The 24,107-nt window shown below is 41.6% G+C and overlaps 1 protein-coding gene across 1 annotated transcript; it reads left to right on the forward strand.

Annotated features, from left to right (window-relative positions):
* TRIADDRAFT_51343 (uncharacterized protein) lies at window positions 1-24,107 on the forward strand (the record flags this gene model as incomplete). The annotated part of the gene is made up of 6 exons (XM_002107601.1): window positions 1-67; window positions 668-779; window positions 965-1,052; window positions 1,212-18,813; window positions 18,920-19,627; window positions 19,696-24,107. The coding sequence occupies 6 exons, from the start codon at window positions 1-3 to the stop codon at window positions 24,105-24,107; spliced, it is 22,989 nt and encodes a 7,662-aa protein (XP_002107637.1).

Consider the following 24,107-nt stretch of genomic DNA (forward strand, 5'->3'; position numbering starts at 1 on the left):
ATGGAAACGAAGAAATCCTTACTTGGTTTTTTCCTTTTACTTATTTTTCTACCCAATTTGACAAAAGGTAAGCGTATAACTAGAGTGTAGAAGAAATGGATTATTGCTGTTACGATATTACGATGACCTATTTTTTAATAGCGATGCTATTTTGCGTTCAATTTTACTGCAGTGAATAGGAATGCTGCATTATCAGTGCTTGATGATACGTTTCCTCATACAATACGTTAAACTTGTTCTTTTAATCAGTGATCTATTTAACTTACTTATCTAACTAGTTGGTCCATCTAGTCATGCGTTTTATAGAACTTTCCAGCATTAACGGAGTTATTTCCTCTTACAATTCTTAGAATACTCGTACTTTCGACAGTGCAATCTTTTTTCAAGCCTCTGCTATTTAGTGTAATAATCAGATTATCTACCTACTTGTCAATTCGTTATAGAAAATTTTACGTAACGAATAGATATTATCCGCTAAGAAATAATTTATCAAACTTAAACGCCTATTGTAATTTGAAATTATTTGCTACCGTACAAATGCAAGTTATCCATTTCCATTCATTATAATCTTGAATAATCTTACATTTTTTTACTTGTACTGGCTGAAGAGATGTATTTTTTACCTTTCTAAGTTGTAATATGAACGCTACTAATTTTATTTTTATAGCCGCTTGTGTTTGCGATGTTGATTGTAATGGGCCAGGAAATGCTACTACATGTGGCATTGGTCACTTCATGACACCGGCAGGATCATGTTATGAATGCAACCCCGGTTACTAGTAAGTAGTAATGAAGATTCTAGTTTGGTTAGAATATTAATTGACAAATATTTATGGTCAAAGGAGACAACTTGAAAGTTCTATTAACAACTCAAATAAATAAAACATAATCTACTAAGTTTTATAATGTTATAGAACAGTTAAAAAATTAATACCACCATGTGATTTTCTTTCCTTTCATGCAGTTGTACTGGAGGAACTGCTGCTCCACAATTGTGCTCATCAGGAACATATAATAACAAGACAAAACAAGACAGTTCAAGCTCATGCTTGGTAAGTAAAAGCTAACTTGTAAGCATATCTCTTATTCTTTTACGGTGAAACATACATTAATAAATATATACTACACATTTTAATATATCAATATTTACACGACTTACGTTGACCATATCACTTCTTGATCATTAATACCATCTTGCATCATTTTTTCAGCTATGTCCTACTGGATATAAATGCCCTAATGTTGACCGAAACCCTGAGTTGTGTACTGCAGGTACATATAATAATAAAACCGGTCAAATTAGTTGCACGACATGTCCACCCGGCTATAAATGTACCGATCCTGCCGATGCTCCTGTTGCTTGCGGAACGGGCTACTACAGTGAAGGTAACACAGCTTACTGTACACCGTGTCCAAGTGGAAAATCATGCTCTATCCAAACAACATCCACTCCAAGTCAATGCTTAGCTGGTACATACGCTGCCAATGGCAGTGCATCATGTAGCGCTTGCACAAAAGGTCATGAATGTCCTAACAACGAAATGTCACAACCAACTGCTTGTCAAGATGGCAATTATCAACCATCGACCGGTCAATCAGCTTGCATACCTTGCCCTGCTGGTTATCACTGTACCGATAAAACTGTAGCAATGGCTTGCACAGCTGGACAATACAGTACCAATGGCAATATGACTTGTTTTACATGTCCAACTGGAACCTATAGTACATCAGCCGCTGGTTCTTGCACTGCATGTCCAGCCGGTAAAGAGTGCTCTAATCCAGCTTTACCCCAAAATTGCGCATCAGGAACATACTCCCTTGGAGGTGCAACATCATGTACAACATGTCCAAATGGTCAGATCGCATTTAATAATCACACTGGTTGCCTAAATTGTGCACCTGGCTACGAATGTCCAACGCCGGGAGGAATTCAACAACCATGTCCATCAGGAACATATTCAAATGGCGGTGCTGTTAGCTGTACGATTTGTCCGGCTGGTCAATTCTGTTTTGATCCTAAAATTTCACCGCAAGGTTGTGCTGCAGGAACTTATTCGACGTCTGGTTCCACTAACTGTACAAAATGTCCAGCTGGTGCTACTTGTAGTAACACCGGTATATCAGGATATTGTAATTCTGGTGAATACAGTTTAGAAAGTGCAAGTAGTTGTCAAACTTGTCCTGCAGGTTCTTATTGTCCAACTAAAACAGATGCACCTATCCCATGCCCAGCTAAAACTTATTCGACAGCAGGTAAAACGTCATGTACTTCCCTTAATGCTAATGAGTATTTGCTAGGTGGTAGTCCAACTGCAACACCATCATTGTGTCAATCGGGCTCAGTAGTATCGGATGATGCTACTAGTTGTCTACCGTGTTCATTGGGTTTTATGTGTCCTAATCCAAGTCAGAAACCTATTCCATGCCCACCGGGTTATTACCAAAATCAAGTCAATCAAACAAGCTGTATTGTCTGTCCTGCGGCGAAAGCATGTCCTGATAGAAGCACAATACCTCAAGATTGTCCAGACGGTACATATAGCGAAGGAGGAAGCACAATATGCCATGTTTGTCCACCTGGTAGAGTTTGTGTTGATAAAGGAAACTTTAGCAAAGCTATAATATGTACACCAGGAACTTACGCACTTGCTCAAGCGACTGGTGCTTCTTGCACGGCTTGTAGTGCCGGTTCATACTGTCCTAGAACTACCGACAACACTGAACTTGCGTGTCCTCCAGGTACTTATTCATTAGGTAACCAAGCAAATTGTACTGTATGCCCTGCAGGTAAAGCTTGTCCTAACCCAGATGGCTCAGGAATTGTCGATTGTCAAGCAGGAGAGTACAGTGAAGATGGAGCATCAGCTTGTACGCAATGTCCTGCTGGTACCATGTGCTTATCCATTAATGGTACTAATAACTTTGCATGTCCAAGTGGATTTTATGCATTAGCTGGAGCAACAAGCTGTATACCATGTCCACCAGGATATTACTGCCCATATACTGATCAAGATCAAGTACTTCCATGTACACCTGGTCATTACTCACACGGCAATGCAACTGAATGTACGTTATGTCCATCTGGTTATGCATGTCCAGACACAGCTGTTTCCGTTACAAATAACACAATTTTCAAATGTCCTGAAGGACAATATTCACTCGGCGGTCAAACAGAATGTAGCCTATGTCCAGCAGGTAGTAAATGTCCATCTATTTATAGCGGAATCGAAACATGTCCACCTGGATTCTTTAGTCTTGGAAATTCAGTCAATTGCACAGCTTGCTATGCTGGCTGGCAATGTAACAATCCCGCAATACCTGTAGGTTGTCCACCCGGTACGTATTCTACCGGACAATCAACTGCTTGTTTACAGTGCGATCGAGGCTTTATATGCCCAGAAAAATCCAGTTCTCCAAGACCAGAAGGAACGGAATGCCCTACAGGTGGCTACTGTGACGGTCTTCGATTTTATCCTTGTCCAGCTGGTACATATCAACCATACAATCAGACGGAATCGATAAAAGAATGCGTTACTTGTCCTGAAGGTTATTATTGCGAAGGCCCTGGTGATAGTAGTTACAGTACAGTCTGTCCAATTGGTTACTTCTGTCCTCCTGGTACAACATTTGCCCACCGATTTCCGTGCCCAGGTGGCAAGTTTGGAAATGAAACACAACAAACCACTGAAACTGCAGCATGCCATGCATGTCCTGAAGGATATTTCTGTCCTGAAGGTGCTACTGGAGGTACGATATGTCCAGCAGGCTACTACTGTCCAGGTGGTAGTTTTGTCGGAACTCAATATGCTTGTCCAGTAGGAACGTATAGCAATACAACTGGATTAAGCGATCCATCAGTATGTATTACTTGTCCAACTGGTCATTATTGTCCCGGTGGAGTGAATAGCAAACCATCAACAGCACCAGTTGCATGCCCACCAGGAACATTTAATCCAGATAATGGCACAGGACATCTTATCAATTGCTTGCCTTGCCCGCCAGGATATGCTTGTATTAATTCAGGTCAAACAACCTATTATTTAACTTGCATTGAAGGCCATTATTGTCCAAATGGTACAATTGCACAAAATCAATATCCTTGCATGCCTGGTACTTACTCCGGAAAGACCAATTTAACGGCAGCTTCAGAATGCGATATCTGTCCTGAAAGGTATTTCTGTGGATGGGGAACAACGGGTACAATAGGAAGTGCAACAGGTCCAAAACCATGTCGAGCTGGCTATTACTGTCCATTAGGAACTCCGTTGCCTGATTCATTCCCATGCAATGAAGGAACTTACAATCCGTATTATAACTTATCCACTGCAAATGAATGCTTACAATGTCCAGAAGGCAGTTACTGTATTGGTGGACAAGCAAGTCCAACTGGGTTATGTTCACCTGGATTCTATTGCCCTAACGGTACCAAATATGTCGAGCAGTATGCCTGTCCAAATGGTACCTACAACGGTGACTACGGAGCAAAATCAGTCGCTGATTGTAACGATTGTACTCAAGGTCACTATTGTGAAAGAGCTGCTATTAAGCCAGAAGAGTGTTGGGAAGGATACTATATGCCTTATGGTGTTAATGCAACAGGTTACTTAATTGGTACAGCAGCAAAAGGATCCTCCGATTGTATACCATGTCCAAGTGGTTATCGATGCCCAAATGCTACTATCGATCCAATCTCTTGCGGAATATCGTATTATTCAGAAAATGGAACTTCCATCTGCTTAGCATGTAAGCGAGGCCATTATTGTGATGATACTCAAACAACCGAATCTAATATGTTAACGAATAAAAAGTGTCCAGCTGGTAAACTATGCGGTATTGGATTAAGCTCTGTTTCACAAGCAACCAATTGTAGCATAGGTTATTATTGTCCAGAAGCAACATTAGAAGAAATCCCATGTCCGGTAGGAACTTATAATCCCGACAAAGGAGGAAGTAGTCTTGCTAGTTGTTTACCTTGTCCGGCAGGATATTATTGCTTAGCAGCCTCCTCAACAACAACTGGTCTTTGCGATCCTGGATATTTTTGCCCTACAAATATATCGAATACTCATCTCGGTATCCTTATTGGTTCTTATGGTCCCAAGCAAGAACCATGCCCTCCAAGGACACATTCACTTACATACGGTGGAAAAACTGCAGATGATTGTCCAGGCTGTCCAGGTGGATATTATTGTGAACCTGGTACTAATAACCCAGTAGAATGTCCAAAAGGTTATTATTGCAAACCAGGGTCAGATAAGCCAGATCCATGTCCTCTGGGAAGTTATGGTAATACCACCCTTCTTGTTTATTCTGAAAATTGTACACGCTGCGACCCAGGTTGGTTCTGCGATACCCGTGGATTAATGACACCTACAGGCAAATGTGATGCTGGTTATGTTTGTTACCGTGGAGCTACTACATCAACACCCACTGATGGAGTAACAGGAGAAATATGTCCAACTGGTGGCTACTGTATCACAGGTACTGGAAGTCCATTGCCTTGTCCACCTGGTACCTTCAGCAATGTCTCTGGAGCTGTCGATCAATCTGGTTGTACTGCATGCACACCTGGATATTATTGCTCACAAACAAGTCGACCAGAGCCAACTGGACCATGCGATGGTGGATTCTACTGTAATGGAAGCGCTGTTGTTTCAAAACAACACATAACAGATCCTGGACATTACGCACCAGCTGGATCTGCTGGACAATATCAGTGTCCAGCAGGTACCTACATGCCACTGCATAATGCATCTATTTGTTGGAGTTGTAAAGCTGGATACTTTTGTCCGGTGGTCGGAATGACAGAACCTATCACTTGTCCAGCAGGTGCATATTGCCCAACAGGAACTTTTGAACCCAAAGATTGTCCAGCTGGTACATTTTCAAACACTACTCATCTAACCAGTCAGTCAGAATGTATTACCTGCTTCAGAGGTCAGTATTGTCATACAGGTGGTTTGACTGAGCCAAGTGGATACTGTGATGCAGGTTATGTTTGCAATGCCGGAGCTCGTTCACCAGATCCCGCCTATGTTAGTGGACAAGTTGAATATGGTGATTTATGTCCTGCAGGTCATTATTGTGAGTCGGGTGCATTATATGCTGTGCCTTGTCCACTCGGTACTTACCTTGAAATACGCGGTAAAGGCTCTAAATCCGATTGTAGATCGTGCCCACCAGGTTATTACTGCGCCCCAGAAGGACAAGTAAATGCAACTGGCCTTTGCAATGAAGGTTATTACTGTATAGCCAATGCTACCTCTGCTACACCTACTGACAAAGTAACTGGAGATATCTGTCCTATTGGACATTACTGCATTGCTGGATCCACAACCTTTAAAGTATGCGAGGCTGGAACTTATGCGAATAGTACAGGACAAGCAATTTGCGATGACTGCCCGATAGGTTATAAATGTCCTTATGGAACAGCTCAACCTGAAATATGTCCAAAAGGATTCGCTTGCGCTGCAAAAACTGGTAGTACACCAGATGAATGCAACTTCGGAACGTTTAGCAATGTCACAGGATTATCCTCTATTACCCAATGTCAATCATGTCCAGCTGGATACTATTGTGCAACGAAAGGATTAGCTGCACCAACTGGTAAATGTACTGCCGGCTTTTATTGTCTACCAGGTTCGAGAACAGCACAACCAAAAGATATCAGCGAAGGGACAGGTGGACCCTGTCCTAAAGGAAATTACTGTCCAGAAGGTAGCGCAGCTCCCGTACCATGCCCACCAGGACGTTATAGTGGAGCTGATCACTTGACAGCAGAAACCGATTGTTTTGTATGCCCTGCAGGATCCTACTGTGATGGAAGTGATCCTACCAAAGTTACTGGAGCATGTAGTGATGGCTATTATTGCAATGCTGGATCAGGCAGTACAACACCCAATAGAACTGATTGGGGCGCAATATGTCCGACTGGTTCTAAATGTACTAATGGATTCAGACAAGATTGTCCTTCTGGTACTTATCAAAACACGACTGGAAAGACAACTTGTGTTGACTGTCCAGCAGGATTTTATTGCCTCCAAGGTAGTAATGAACCTGTAACATGCCCTGCTGGTTATTGGTGTGGTCTTAAAACTACGACAGTGAATGAAAATCCATGTCCTATTGGCACTTATAATAATATTACTGGAACAATATCAGTAGCAGCTTGTCTTGCTTGCACTCCTGGCTACTATTGTGATCTTCCAGGACAAACCTATCCAAAAGATCAATGCGATGGCGGATGGTATTGTAGTAGTGGTGCAACGGTTGCTAGACCAACTGTAGCATCAGAAGGTGGTCAATGTAGATCGGGTTATTACTGTCCAAAAGGAAGCACAGCAGAAATACCTTGTACAGCTGGCATGTATTGTAGTAGTGTTGGATTAGTAGCTCCTGAAGGCAACTGTTCAGCAGGTTATTATTGTACATTACAGGCTAACACACCAGCGCCAAGTAGTGTTGTCCAAGGTGGCAATATCTGTCCAATGGGTAAATATTGCCCACTTGGTAGTGTTGCTGGGTTAGATTGTCCAATAGGTCGATTTGGCAATACAACCGGCAATACAGCTATAACCGACTGCCATCTTTGTTCACATGGACATTATTGTGCAACACCTGGCTTAACAAAACCAAGCGGCTCATGTAATCCTGGCTATTATTGCCCTCCAAGTCAAACATCACCATCACCTTCAAGTTACATTTGCCCGGCAGGTAGTTATTGTATCTCTGGAAGTACTGAACCAGTTAATTGTCCTTCTGGCTATTATCAAGATGAAATAGGCCAAGGAAGTTGTAAAGTCTGCTGGGAAGGGTATTTCTGCGATAACTCTCACGTTATCGGTAAATTTGTATATGGAAATAGTTCATGCCCTGCTGGTCATTATTGCCCTAATGGTACCAAATTCGCTGTACAATATCCTTGTCCAGTTGGTACTTATAGTGATAAAGAAAACTTAATTGAAGTCAGTCAATGTCAACCTTGCCCAGCTGGATATTACTGTCCTGTACCCGGTGCTACTAATTATACCCTGAAGTGTAGTGGTGGTTACTTTTGTAAATCTGGAGCCAAAACTGCAACACCAACACAAGGCTCAGATGCTGATGTCTGTCCTGCAGGATTTTACTGTCCTGAAGGCGCAATGCAACCAAAACAATGTCCACTTGGTACCTATAGCCCAACCACTGGAATCACTGCGGAAAGCGATTGCCTCAATTGTACAATAGGCAATTATTGTGGTGAATTAAATCTCACAAGTCCTAGCGGTAAATGTCAGGCCGGCTACTATTGCCCGTGGAAGTCAGATAGATTTGATATGCAAGCATGTCCTGTTGGACATTATTGCCCTGAAGGGACATTGGAACCGGTAAAATGTCCATCCGGAACTTTCTCCAATACTACTATACTGAAAACAAGTAATGATTGTACAGTATGTACACCTGGTTACTATTGTGGCTCGACTGGACTTACACAGCCAACCGGTAAATGCAATGCTGGCTATTACTGCCCTGCTGGATCTAATACTTCACAACCTTCCGCCTACACTTGCCCAATTGGTGCTTTCTGTCTTGAAGGCAGCGCTAATCCAACATATTGTGCCAACTCAACATGGCAAAATACTACCAAATCATCTAGTTGTAATACCTGTGAAGCTGGATATTACTGCATAGAAAGTCATCAACCTCGCTCTTGCCCTGAAGGCTACTATTGTCCCGCTGGTACAGGAAACGACTGGAAATCATGTCCACGTGGTACTTATAGTTCTATTTCGGGATTGCATGATATCTCTCAATGTAAGCCGTGCGATGCAGGCAAATATTGCAATCAGGAGCATGCAACAGCACCTACAGGCGATTGTTATGCCGGTTATTACTGTTCATCCGGCTCAGATAGGCCAAATCCAAGTGGTGACAACATAACAACAATCATAGGCAATGATACATGTCCTTACTTCCAAGGAAAACAAACTGGTGATGGAGCTCCTTGTCCAGCCGGTCATTACTGTCCACAAGGAAGTGATATGCCGATGCAATGCCCCGTTGGTACTTATGGACCTACAGCAGGTGCATCAAATTGTACTGCTTGTCCGCCAGGATATACTTGCGAAACTGCTGGTATAGCTACTCTAAGTCAAGCTTGTCCTAAAGGATATTATTGTTTAGCTGGATCGACAAACAAATATGCGACACCTTGCCCAGCTGGTACTTATAACGATGTAGATGGTATAACACACGAATCAGCTTGTAAGAACTGCACACCTGGTATGTACTGCTCCGGTAGTGGACTAACTCAGCCATCTGCTTATTGCTACGGTGGTTACTACTGTGCTAGTGGATCAAAGACACCAACACCATCCGGTGAAGGAGGTAATAAATGTGTTGCAGGTGAAATTTGCATCGAAGGATCTACTGGACCTCAAAAATGCCCAGGTGGTTATTATTGCGCAACTGAGAGACTCAATGCTACTACTGGTCAATGCGATCCCGGCTACTTCTGTAGTCTTGGAGCAACCTTATCCAATCCAACCGATGCAACTGGAGGCCAGTGTCCAGTTGGACATTACTGTGAAGCTGGCAGTACCAGCCCCAAATCTTGTCCACCAGGAACTTTCTCGTCAGAGGTCGGCAACACCAACATATCAGCTTGCTATCAATGTCCAGCTACGAAATATTGTGCAGGATCAGCTAATGCCAATTATACTGGACTATGTGGTGCAGGATACTTCTGTACCGGCGGAGAAACAGAAATGCAGCCAATTAGTAATATTTGCTGGCAAGGCCATTATTGTCCTACTGGCAGTTATCAACCATCAAAATGTCCACCAGGTACTTACCAAGACGAATTAGGAAAATCATCATGCAAAGATTGTCCTGCAGGATATTTCTGTGACAGTTCTGGTTCAGCTGTTGTTAGTTTTAATAATTCCGCTTGTCCATCAGGATATTACTGTCCATCTAAAACACAAACAGCAAATCAATTTCCATGCCCAGCTGGAACTTATAATAATATAACGGGAAGATCAAGTCAATCAGGTTGTGCTTCATGTCCTAGTGGTTATTATTGTAGCTCAGAACATCTTAGCGAGCCGACAGGATTGTGCGATGCAGGCTATTATTGCTCCGGTGCATCAAACACTTCGAAGCCTACTGGTGGTAGCGAAGGCGATGTATGTCCGCCAGGACATTATTGCGAACAAGGTAGCACGCAACCTACTGCTTGTCCAGCGGGAACATTTAACCCTTCAAATCAAGCGACTAGTGTAAACGATTGCTTAAACTGTACTGGAGGTTACTATTGTGATACTAAAGGATCAGTAAGTGGTACAGCGAAGCCATGTCAACAAGGATATTATTGCGATAGTGGTGCTACATCAGCAACATTCAAAAACTGTCCGGCTGGCTCTTATTGTCCAGCCAATACTCAAACACCTGTGCCATGTCCGACAGGAACTTGGTCAGATGTAACCAATCTTGCATCAGCTTCCGCTTGTAAAAACTGTACAGCAGGATATTACTGTCCAGCTAGTGGCCAAACTAGTGCAACATTAGAATGCTTTGGTGGGTATTATTGCCCAGCTGGAAGTAACGTTCCACAACCAGCAGGCTATAAATGTCCAACAGGTATGTACTGTCCAAATGGTAGCTCCGTACCACAATCATGCAAAGCAGGCTATTACACCGATTTCCCTGGTGCTTCAGAGTGCCTCATGTGTCCTGCCGGTTCATATTGCTTACCAGTTACATCACCAGATAATATCACATTGTCTAAAGTAAATTGTCCGGAAGGATATTACTGCCCTGCAGGAACTGGATATAATATCCGCTCTTGTCCATCTGGTACTTATAGTAATCAATTCAACTTAACTGATCATACGGGGTGTATAGCTTGTCCGGGTGGTAGTTACTGTTTAAATCCCGCACAAACAACAACAACTGGCTTATGTAGCGCAGGATATTATTGCCAGTCTGGAGTTAATCGGCCCGATCCTAGCTACAACAGTTCGATCATGATTGCAACTGTCACCCCAAATCTATCGGTCAATGTAAGCTTTACTTGCCCTCAACAGAGCTTAGGAACTGGAATTGGAGGTATTTGTCCTATTGGACATTATTGCCAACAAGGTTCAGTTAATCCGACGCCTTGCCCTGCTGGAACATATAACAATAAAGTAGGCCAATCATCATGCTTTACATGTCCCAGTGGTTATTATTGTCCTGATAATGCTACAGTCCACTATGTAGACAAACCCTGCCCAACAGGTCATTGGTGTGGCAACGGTACAATCAATCAATATGAAAATCCTTGTCCTCTTGGCACATATAACGATCAAAATGGAAAATCAGTAATAACTGATTGTTTGCAATGCCCACCAGGAAAATATTGTGGATCAACTGGTCTTAGTACATGGTCAGGAATATGTGCAGCAGGATGGTATTGTGAACTTAGTGCGATCACAAATATGACAACAACTCGTGGAGGCCAATGTCAAGCTGGATATTACTGCCCAGCTGGGTCATCTGCTCCAATTGCTTGTCTCTCAGGAATGTATTGTCCAACAAATGGACTTGACAGCCCATATGCACAATGTCAAGCAGGTTTCTATTGTATAAATGCTTCAACTACTGCAGCTCCAACCGATGGTATCACGGGTAATCGTTGTCCAACCGGTCATTATTGTCCTAAAGGAAGTTCATGGCCTATTAAATGTCCTGCTAGTAGTTACAATCCAACCGTTGAAAATTATAATCAGTCTGCATGTCTAAGATGTTTACCGGGTAGAGCTTGTACTCAATCAGGTTTATCGGCTCCTGACAAAAATTGTAGCGCTGGATTCTACTGTCCTGGAAATCAGAGTACTGCAACACCTTTCGATTATGTTTGTCCGAAAGGTAACTACTGTCCAGAAGGTGCTTATGGTCCAATTCGATGTAAAGCAGGAGAATATCAAGATACAACAGGATCTGCAACCTGCAAAAGCTGCCCTAAAGGATACTTCTGTAATAGTTCTAGTGAAATTACAGTGCTTACTGATGCTTTGCTCTGTCCGGCAGGTTATTACTGCCCAGAAGGAACGACACGCGAAAATGAATATCCATGTCCTATTGGAACATTCAGTGACAAATCTGGAGTGATAAATAGTAGTAGTTGCAATCCTTGTACACCTGGCTATTATTGTGCTGAACTAGCACGTACTTTACCCAATGGACTATGTGATGCTGGATATTTCTGTAAGCAAAACGCAAAATCAGCTACGCCTATCCAAGGAAGTGATGCTAATGTCTGTCCTGTAGGAAAATATTGTCCAACTGGATCTGCTGAGCCAATTAATTGCCCATTAGGAACATTTAACGCTCTTACTGGATTAACAAGCGACTCAGAATGTAGCTTATGTACCAATGGTTCTTACTGCTCTGTACCTGGGCTAACTGGACCAAACGGCCAGTGCTCACCAGGATATTACTGCGATGCAGGTTCCAATAGTAGTACTGCTAATATTTGTCCAAAAGGATACTATTGTCCATTGGCTACAGTCAATCCAATCCCATGCCCAGTGGGTTATTTCTCTAATGTCGAAGGATTAAAACATTCGGGCGAATGCACTGTTTGTACTGCTGGTATGTACTGCGCTACTTTAGGAGCAACTGAACCAACAGGTTATTGCGATCCGGGATATTATTGTCCACCAAATACACCTAACAGTAATAGTCAACCAGCCGCTTATAAATGCCCAGCAGCTAATTATTGTCCAGCTAATAGCTCTCAACCTATAATGTGTAAACCAGGAACATACACGAACGTAAGCCAAGCTAGTGTTTGTACAAACTGTCCAAGTGGATACTACTGTCTAAATGGTGCCATAGTCGGAGCCTGTCCTGAAGGCTTTTATTGTCCAGAAGGAACTAGTTCAGAATTTAAGTCATGCCCACGCGGAACGTATAGTGAAGTAAAAGGCCTTACAAGTATCAATGAATGCAAGCAATGCAGCAAAGGCATGTACTGTAGTGAATTGAACGCTACAGCAGTAACTGGTCCATGTAGTACTGGCTATTATTGCGTAAGTGGAGCCGATCGTCCAAATCCAGTCAATTCTACAGGTTCCTGCAATGGATCGCAAGTAGGAGTTGGAGATGCTTGCCCTTTGGGCTATTACTGTCCAAGCGGAAGTGATTTCCCCATTGCATGTGGCGCAGGTACATTTGCAAATGTCTCCGGGTTAGGTAGCTGTTATACTTGTCCGGCTGGATACTACTGTGAAGTAGCCTCTAGAACTTACACCAATTCAAGATGTCCACCAGGTTATGCCTGTCCGGCTGGAACTAAATCTGCATATGAAAATGCGTGTCCACCCGGCAAACTTAATAATGTATCTGGAGCACTATCATTAACTGATTGTCAACCTTGTCCTAGCGGTAAATACTGTGGATGGAGTGGTCTATCAGCTCCAACTGGCGACTGTAGTCGTGGCTGGACTTGTACAGGTGGTAGTGCAACACCAAAACCAAATACTACCAGTGAAGGAGGCTATGTCTGTCCGATGGGCTATTTCTGCTTAGAAGGTGGCACAACACCACAGGCATGCACTGCTGGCAAATATTGTAATAGTCAAGGTATATTTGAACCCACTGGAAATTGTACTGCAGGCTATTATTGTCCTCAAGGTGCAACTAGCCCTACTCAAATCCAATGTCCAGCAGGATATTACTGTCTTGAGGGTAGCGCAACACCAAATGAATGTCCTGAAGGTACTTATAGGAATTCAGCTCGAGGAGTATCAATAAATGATTGCTTTCCTTGTACTCCTGGCGATTATTGTAACGGTACAGCTAGAACAGTTACTGCTGGTAAGTGTGATCAAGGTTATTACTGCCCAAGCGGCCAATCTATACCAAATCCATCTCAGTATCAATGTCCGGAGGGATACTATTGCTCTATTGGTACTGCAACACCACAAAATTGTCCTAGAGGTCAATATCAACCACAGAAAGGTCAATCTGCTTGTGTAACATGTCCAGCCGGTTATACTTGCGATACTAGTTTAGCTCCAATTGATAACTTAGCTAACGCCTCATGTATCACCGGATATTACTGTCCAATGGGAACAAAATTTGCAACGGAATATCCTTGCCCAATTGGCACCTTCAATAACCGTACTGGTATAACTTCAATTAATAATTGTTCTACTTGCTTAGCTGGATATTACTGTGGTAGCAGTGGATTATCAGTACCGACGGGCAAATGCAATCCAGGATATATCTGTCCAACAGGAATGCAATCCCCATCACCAGCTGGAACTGAATGTCCACTAGGAAAGTATTGTGTTGCTGGATCAACTATAGGTTCTGATTGTCCTGACGGTACTTATACACCTCACAATGGTAGTAAATCCATAACTGATTGTGAATCATGCCCAGCTGGAAAGTATTGCAAGAGTGCAATAACTGCTAATGGTGGAGCTGAAGATTGTGATGAAGGTTATGTTTGTATTAGCCGTGCTACAATACCAAATCCAAGAGATAATACAACTGGTTACGTTTGCCCAGTTGGCAATTACTGTCCGAAAGGATCTAAAGTAGAACTTCCTTGCAACGCCGGAACTTACGCACCAATAGCCGGTCAGGCAACTTGCTGGGCATGTCCTGCAAGTCAAACTTGCTCTAAAAAAGGAATGTTCATCCCAGAGGCTTGTCCAGCAGGTTCTTATTGTCCAAATGGAACAAGCAATGCCACCGGTGTATTCTGCCCTCCAGGAACTTATTCTAGTGGTGTAAATCTAACAAGTGAATCAGAATGTTTGAGTTGTCCAATAGGTAAATATTGCAATCTAGCCGGACAAGTTAATTATACAGGAGATTGTGCAGCTGGCTATTTATGTGGAGGCGGCGCAGTTTCACCAACCCCAACGATGACATCAGGAACTAACCGATTATGCCCAATTGGTAAATATTGCTTACAAGGAAGTATCGCGCCAATTGATTGCCCACCAGGATCCATTCGCCCTGTAGTAGGTGCATCAAGTACGGCCGATTGTTGGCCTTGTCCTGCTGGTCGTTACTGTGCCAGTGCAGGTGCCATAGCTGCAACTGGAACTTGCTCAGAAGGCTACTACTGCCCTGCAGAAGCTGTCATTCAAGTACCAACACCTAGTGCTTATATTTGTCCACGCGGATTCTACTGCGGTAATGGTACTATTACGCCAGCTGGGTGCGCACCAGGTACATATCAGCCTCTGCAAGGTAAAACAAGTTGCGATCCATGCCCTATCGGAAATTATTGTCCCTCAAATTCATCATCGCCTATCTCTTGTGCAGCCCATTCATATTGTCCGGTAGGCTCAGGTCAGCCGACATTCTGTCCAAATGGAACTTATACAACGTCAGATGTTCGAGGATTAACAAACCCCTCTCAATGTATACCATGTATTAATGGATCTTTCTGTCAATTTGGAAAGATAATTGGCTTCTGTAATCCAGGTTATTGGTGTAAGACTGGCTCGCCAACACCTACACCCGATAGTAGCTATCCAGTTACCATTGGACAGAAATGCCCAGTTGGTAGTTATTGTCCAGCAGGAACTACACTTCCAATCAAGTGTAACGACGGTTTAGTAATCGATAAAGAAGGAGCAGTCAGTGCGGAAGATTGTACAACATGTCCAGCTGGTTATGAGTGTGACGATAAAGGAAACTTATTCTTATGCACACCTGGTTATTATTGCCCATATAATATAACAAAACAGCCGTGCCCAATTAGGACATTTTCACCTGATGCTGGAGCTAAAAGCATGACGACTTGCAGATCTTGTGATCCTGGATATCTTTGTACGGATCTGGCCATGACCAACAGTACAATTTATCCATGTCCTCTCGGTCATTTTTGCATCGAAGGTTCCAATAAACCTGAACCATGTCCACCTGGCAGTTACCAAGACACTGGCTATGGTAAAAGTAAAGCTGATTGTCAACTATGTGATTCTGGCTACTATTGCCCATATGTAAATGGAACAGTATCAGGCATACGATGTTTGAATGGTACTCTTTGTCCTCGTGGTAGCTCTGGCCCAATTGTTTGTCCAGCAGGTTTCTATTGCCCGTTGGCTGAAGGTCAAATCCCATGTCCACCCGGATTTTATTGTCCTACTGGTTCACCAGATCCCATTCCATGTCCACCTGGCTATTGGTGTGGTAATGGAACAATAGAATATGACAATAAAACTGTAAATGTTGGATCTATCGTACCAATATTATGTCCATTAGGTTATAAGGATTCAGGTTTAACACCAAGAGATGCATTTAATAGAACTTGCTCTATTTGTCCAGCTGGAAGTTATGGTAATCCAAATCGTCTAACATGTGAAGATTGTCCAGCAGGTGTCGTTTGTTTAAAAGGCGCAACTTCAGGTAACCCTGGCGCTTTAGTAACACGCACAGTTACTACCACTAATTCATATATATGTCCAAGAGGTCATTATTGCCCAATAAGAAGTTCAACACCTCTAGTATGCAAAGCAGGTTCTTATAATAACCAGACTGCAATGAAAAATGAAGCAGATTGTATCCCATGTGCAGTTGATCACTTCCAGAGCAATCCTGGACAAACTGCCTGCTTCCCATGTGGCACAGTTGCTAGGCAACCAACTACGGGTATGCCAACGTGTACTTGTAGCGGAGCAAATAAGGAATTTCAAGCTAGCGATAGGAGTTGTATATGTCAAGAAGGCTACACCGAATTACAAGGCTCCTGTGTTCGAAACGTATATGATTTCTGTGAGCCAGCAGTACAGTATCGGTCCGAAGATGGTGTTTGTCGCAATATGGATGAATGGATTGCATTCTGCACACAAAAATGTGGTGTTACCGAATATAAAGGCGTTGTCCAATCGATGGGAACTTGTCAATGTCAGGTAGAAGATCTGGAGCAACTATGTGATACAACATGCCGAACATCGAGTAAAGCTAGTCTTCAATACGCTTGTACCAATCCTCCAACTTTACAAGTAGGTAGTGGTACATCCGGATCTCAAGAGACAGTTAATACCAACTCTTTACCTAACGTTATCAACAGCAATGAATGGAATAATAATTGTCAAGCCAAGGATGGAACAGAAGTAAAACCAGTTTATACTGTTCAGATGCAATTAAGTGGATTTACTGGAGTCTATCAGCCAAATACTGCCGCAATTTCAAACTTACTCAATGCATCTGTCGCTCAATCTTCTACTGCTAGGAGATTGTTAGCTGTCAGCGCTAATGTGATTGCAGGTAGCTCTAGAACGATTAGAAATCCTATAGTTTGTTTACAACTTGGCGAATCACTATTATTTATTGTCTCCAATGAGTCGTATCCAGAATATGATCGCACCAATTTATTGAATAGTAACGCTGCATTCGATTATGGTGGATTCCGCGATTTAAGAGACAAAAAATTACTGACAACAACCAATTCATCACTCTTTGCTTATCAATTTAATACTCCAGGAAGATATGTTTTCAAAGCAAGCAACAACGCTGAGCGTAAAATGTATGTTAGTGTTATGGACCAAGGTGCTGAATGTAGCGATGTTGGACCATTCTTCCCTAATACAGAGAGAATATTAGTGCAGAACGGATTCTCAATATCATCGGGACTTTTACTACGTCCTGATTGGATTATGATTTTCACAATGTTAGGTGTTACACTTGGATTAATGTTTTTGTTGGCTGTTTTATTACTGGTCTTCAGAAAGCACGGTTGGGCAAAACAAATGTTTGACCATCCACGATATCGAGCTATTACTCTGAAGTATAACTTTGATGATTACTCATCTAAAGGATCAACTGTTCATCCTGTTAAAAAGTATCACCGTAATCTAGAAGCTTCAGAATTGGAAGGTGCTATCCCTGAAGAAGAAATACCACCAGCTCCAGTAGTTATGGAGGAAGACGATATTGTTGCAGAAGTTAAAGGAGACGAATTCTGGGATTACGATAAACAAGTTGATCTGGAAGGATTCAGCACTAATACATTGTACGAGTATTTATCTCGTCAATCACGTGAATTGACAGCTGCAATTGGAAAACAAAAAGATGAAGCTAAATCGTTATACCAAAAAGTTCGAGCTCAAGCTGAATCATTGAAAGGTTTATGGGTAGCTAAATTGAATCTAAAAGGTAAATCTGCTTTAGCAACTGAAGATGATATGCGCAAGTATGACGCGAAAAAGAATGAACTTGAGGATGAACTAGAACGTCGTCGAGAGCTAGGTATACGATTTAAAGGTGTTTTGGAACGACAGAATGAATTATTTGAAGACGATTTAAGAGAACGCGAGCAGCATGAAATCTCATTTGAAGCATCTTTCAGAGAAATTAATCGTTTACTCAATGATCTAATCGATAACAGAACTAGTGGATCAGATGATAATCAATACGATGAACAGCTGCAACACAAAGTAGGAAGTCGCGTTGAGGAAATCTATGCACGATTGAAAAATGTTCATGAGAAAGAATGTGAACGCCGAGGTGTATGGTCATTAATAGATCAAGGAACTGGAGCACTTCTTGTTTCACCAGAAACTAACGAAACACTTCCGCGTGATTACTTATTTGGTGTAGATGGAACTGTACGTGCACCAGATTTAATCATGCAGGATCCGACTACTGGCTTAATTATGGCAAACGAGGGAACACAAATGCAATTATTTGATGGTGGAATTGTACCAGTACCAAAGAACTTCTTCATACATCCACAAACTGGTCGTGCTCTACCAATTGAAGGAAATGTTGCTTACGATCCGATATCATCTCGTCTAATCTATACAGCAGATAATTCCTCGGGTGATGCGTCGGCACTGACGGAACAATTAATTCCATATGTCCCATATCCAATTGATCCATCAACTAATGAACCAGTCGATACTAAATTGCATACACTCGAACGTAGAAGTGATATGGTGTATCGGCTCTATGCCTGATCCAAATACTGGACTGCCAGTACCAATTGTTGGTATTACTATTCATCCGACAACAGAAACAGTCTATCCAGTTGCTGGATCGCAAATTGATCCAGTTACAAGATTACCTATTCCAATCGAGATTGGTTCTATGATGATTGATAATTCATCGAAGAAACCGGTAGCAATATTAGGTCTTCGAATTGATGATATAACTGGAGAAGTGAAACCATTAGGAGGAACTATACCCGGAGCAAGTGAAGATATTCCATTAGTACCAGGCGACAAATACATCGAACCATTATCAGGTCTAACGGTCAAAGTAACCGGTGCTAAATTATCACAGCAGACAGGAAGTGTATTGCCAAGTGGCGGTGGCTATCAATCATTACTAGATTCAAGTGAGTTAGCATGCGAACGAAAGTTGTTAGATTGTTTGCAAAGCCTTAAAGAAGTCCTTTTAGTCAAACCCTCCGATACAGATAGTGATATACCAAATGGACACCACGAAAGGAGTATGCTAGAGACAGCCGTAAAAGAACTTCATCGTATCACTGAAAAGAATAATGGCCATTTACTACGCGCTGGTCATGATTTAACAAGACGATTAGAAAGATCAACTGCCTTAGCTCAGAATGGAGGTAGCCCTGGACATTATGAACACACAACCACCGGACAATTATTGCCCTTGCTTGTCGGTACAACTATGGTGTTGCTAGACGCAGTTTCTGGAGACGCCAACGTCAAAAGGAAAATGATATTACAGCTACAGAATTTCTGTTATGCTCGCAATTAATTGATTCAAAAGCGAATATCGGAATTAGTAAAGTCGAGGATACGCTAGAAGATATACAAACAGCAGTAGAATCATTAACTGATGCTGCAAAACGAGAGGTACAAAGACGCGGAGATGCGGCTCAGGATTGGACTTATCTGCCACCAGAAGTTGTTGCTATCTTAACGCAAGAAGATAGTATTGAACGTGATAGAGAAGAATATCATCACAATTCACATGACAAATTTGCTGATACCGTGAACCGATTCTTTAAGAAAATGCAAGAAGAAGAGAGCAAATATAAAGAAAGAATGGCAGAATTAAAAGGTGCTATGAATCCGGACGCCGAAGCGACTGTCACTCAACGCTTTAAACAAGTACAGTATAGATTACAGATTGAACTACAAGAGCAGCTATTAATGAGATCACACCAATTGGATGAAAATATAGCTGCATTGGAATATACTCGTGCAAAGGCTGATTTATGCGCCGCCGAAGCGAAAACTTTACTGTCAGGAGCATGCATTTTAGCTGGTGATTATGACGCAAGCATCTCGGGTGCATATGGCGACAACGTTAGCTCACCATCGTCTAACAGAGAAATAATACCGTTACTTGAACATCTCATTAAATTAATTGAAGAGAATGGAATTAAGCAGTATGTAACAACTAATAATATTGTCTCTGATGGTATGCAACAAATACCGCAGTCACAAGGTGGAACACTAACTATACAAAATATGCATGCTGCATCACCAATAACAGGATTCTCTCCAGCTGGCCAGAACGTCACATTAAATACTACCCTATTACCGATAATAGGACAACCAACAGGCCAACAGCAAGTAGGCACTATATCAACTGTTCCTGCTTATAATCAACAGACAAATGTCGCGGCAGTTTCTCACAGCGGTGCTGCAATTGGTGCTACAGTAGTTAAAGGCAATGGAGTTGTAGGCTTAAGTAGTATCTCAGCAGTCAGTCAAGCTGCACCTAGTAATTTAAATAAGAAAGAAACGAAGCAAAAACTACACGAGAAACATCTTCAAGAAAGCGCTGAGCTTGAAGAAAATTTACGTGCTAATGAAATATTCGTTATTAATCAAGTTCTTAGCGAATGTAACAAGAAGAAAGAGGAAGCTATCGCTAAAATTAAGGAAGAATTGCGTGATGCACTTAAGAGTGCTTCAACAGATGAAGAGCGTCAACAGATCATTGAGGAACATGCTAAAAAGATTGAAAAGATCAATAATGCACATGAAAAAGAAAAGCAAGAACGACTCAAGAAAATACGTAAAGAACTTAGCGATATAAGAATACGCCGTAAGAAGGAACTACAACAGCGTCATCGCAACGAAGCTATAATAGCAGGCGTCGATGGCATTGAAACCGAAATACCAAGTGAGTCAGAAGCTGATCATGATTTACTCTCGTTAGCTAAACAACAAGAAGAATTACTTGCCGAATTAAGACGAGCATATGCTGAAGAATTAGCTGCAGACATGGAAGCAAATAGTGCAGAGAATAGGAGAAAATTAGATGAAGAAATGGAAGCACGTATGAGAGCATTAAATGGTTCACGCAGTGGTGATATTGATGGAGCATTAAAGAATGCTACCGATTATACAATAGCTGCCAATAATCGTAACAAGAATATGCGAGATCGCATGCAAAATCGCAAAGATAGAAGGAAAAATCGACAAAAGGGAACTATTGACATAGATGATGAAAAATTATTAGAGGGTAATAATGAAGAAGTAGAAAAAATAAAACAAATTTCCAACTTGCAAGAAGACGCTGATCGTCTTTATGAAGAAGCGGCATTAATGCAAGTTGTAGCTGAAGTTGAATACGAAGGTCAAACTGAAAATTACGAAAAAGTAGCTCAGCAAGTACTACAAGATCCAAGCTTCAATGATGTTGTAGATGATGACAAAGCTTTGATTGTCGAAGATATTATGTCAGAATTAGCAACAAAGAAACAGCAACAAGTTGACGAAGCAAATGGACACATGGAATTGATTGAGGCCAAGAATGAATCGATCAAGAAACAGAAAGAATGTGAATTGACCGCCGAAGCAGTTAAGAAGCAGACTGAGCTATCAACTCGAGCAATGATTGAGCTTAATAATGTTGAAACTGCAACAGCTGTCAAGAAAATTACTGCTGTTAAACCTGATAAGAAAGTTATAGAAATTGAGGCAGAATTGAAAGAAAAGCATTTAGAAGATCAAATTAAATTGCGATTGGAACACCGAGAAGAAATGGCTGAAATTGAACGTCAAGCGCAAGAGGAACAAAATAAGGCATTAGAAGAAATTGTAGAAGGAATGGCAGCTAAATTAGAAGAAGAAGATGTCGAATTCCAGAAGAAAGCAGCCGAAGCTAAGGAGAAATTAAGCGCAGAAGAATTCCAAAAAATGCTTGATGACCATGAGAAAGAATTGGAAAGTATGCAACAAAATCAAGAGATAGAAATTGCTAAACATCGTGATCAATTGAATAGCAAATTGGAAGAACGCCGTCGACGTAAACAACAACAACTTGCAAGGAAACAGGAAATTGAAATGCAAAAGAAACTACTACAACAGCAAGCTGAAGCTGACCGATTAAATGCCGAACGAGAAGCGAAAAAGGAGGATGCAGCATTGGCTGAGACAATTAAAGAACTTAAAAATAGCGATAACGAGAATGAAAGTAAGCGTGCTGAAAACTTAATCTATCATGTTATGCAACAGCGTCATGCTAAAGAAACATTACAACATGAAGAACAACTCAAGAAAGAACTAGCGACTGCTTTAGCAGAAGCTCAGAATAACGTTGCGACTAAATGTCAAGATAATCGTGACAAATTAGTTGAACAACATGAACATCAATTAGCAGAATTATTGGCTCACTCAGATGGAATAAGTCCACTAGAGTTGAAATCACGTCAACGTGCTCTAGAAGGGAAGCAACAGACTCAGTTAGCTGAGTTCGATAAGGATGCTGCGACTAAAATGCAAGAGGCAGCCAAAGATGTAATGTTTAACTTGCAAATTCAACATGCTAATGCTAGATTGGCCTTGAAAACGAAGCAACTAGCTGAATTATCGAGTTCGATGCAAGAATTAGCTGGCCAGCGAGAATTAATTGCCGAGTATACTGATAGGACCAATGAAGCTACTCGTACTGCGCAACAGGATCGAGAAAAAATTATGAAAGAAATGGAAGCAAAATTAGAGAAGATTAAGGCTGAAAAAAGGAAAGCACAAGAGAAACAGCGAGCTGAATTGGCTCAACAATTGGAAGCACTACAAGATGAATTGCAACTTGAACAAAGCAAAGATGAACAATATCTAGAAGAGCAGATAGCGGAGAGAGAGAAGGTTCATGAAGAGCAACGTAAAAAGAAAGATGAACTAATGAAATCGAAGATAGAAAAGGAGGACTTGAATGAAGATGAAAAACAGAAACTCATCGAACAGCATCAGAGAGATCTTGCAGAATTGGAAATTGCACAGCAACGCGAAAGAGAAAAGAGCCGAGGTGCCTTGAAAAGAAAATTGGAAGAGCGTCGTAAGAAAAAGTATCAAGCAGCCGTTAATCAATTGGAAAAAATCACCGAAGATGATGAGGAAGCAACTGAAGAAGAGGAACGAGCACAAATTCGAGCAATACAACAAGACAATATTCAGAAACTAGAAACCACTGCTAGCAAACTTGAAACTCCCAATGCTCCAATTCATGAACCACAAACTGTTGACTTAGCTGAAGTTGTCCAGCCGGATGGCATCGTTACTGCCGATAGTCATGTACCAACAGCAGCAGCTGCTGGATTAATTAGACCTAACGATGTTTACAACTATACTGAAAGGGACTGGATGGCTTTACTGACGGCATCCCCAGTCTTCCAACAGATCTGCCAAATTGAGAATATGCTAAGCAATGGTGGTACTTTCGGACCAGATAACAAAATATTGGGTGCAGGCTCAAGTGGTAGTTATATCGATTCTAAAGATGCTCAATGGATTTGTAAAGGAGATTTAATCCCGGTTGATATCAATCACTTAAGTCCAAGCCACTTTGTTATTTATCGATTTGGCTTGTTCGTAGTTAAAATGTTGAGACAATGCGCTAAATTCCCTGAAGTTACTATGTTGGTTGCGTCCAACTTACCTTCGCACAAATATGATCGTAACGCCTTCCGTAATTCTTACCATTACGATAGGAAGCGCAACATCTTATTTATAAGGAATGAGAGATTGGAATCAGTCGGCGATTTTATCGTTGTTATCATGCATGCTTTAGCTCATGTCAAAGTTGGAGATTTAGCTAATGACGGCAATCCAGATTTCTTACGAGAATTTTATAAGGTTAGAAAAGTAGAAAGATCATTGATGGCATTACTGTCAATAGAATGA

The sequence above is a fragment of the Trichoplax adhaerens genome, genomic scaffold (assembly GCF_000150275.1).
Source record: "Trichoplax adhaerens TRIADscaffold_1 genomic scaffold, whole genome shotgun sequence".
NCBI classification, from domain to species: domain Eukaryota; kingdom Metazoa; phylum Placozoa; class Uniplacotomia; order Trichoplacea; family Trichoplacidae; genus Trichoplax; species Trichoplax adhaerens.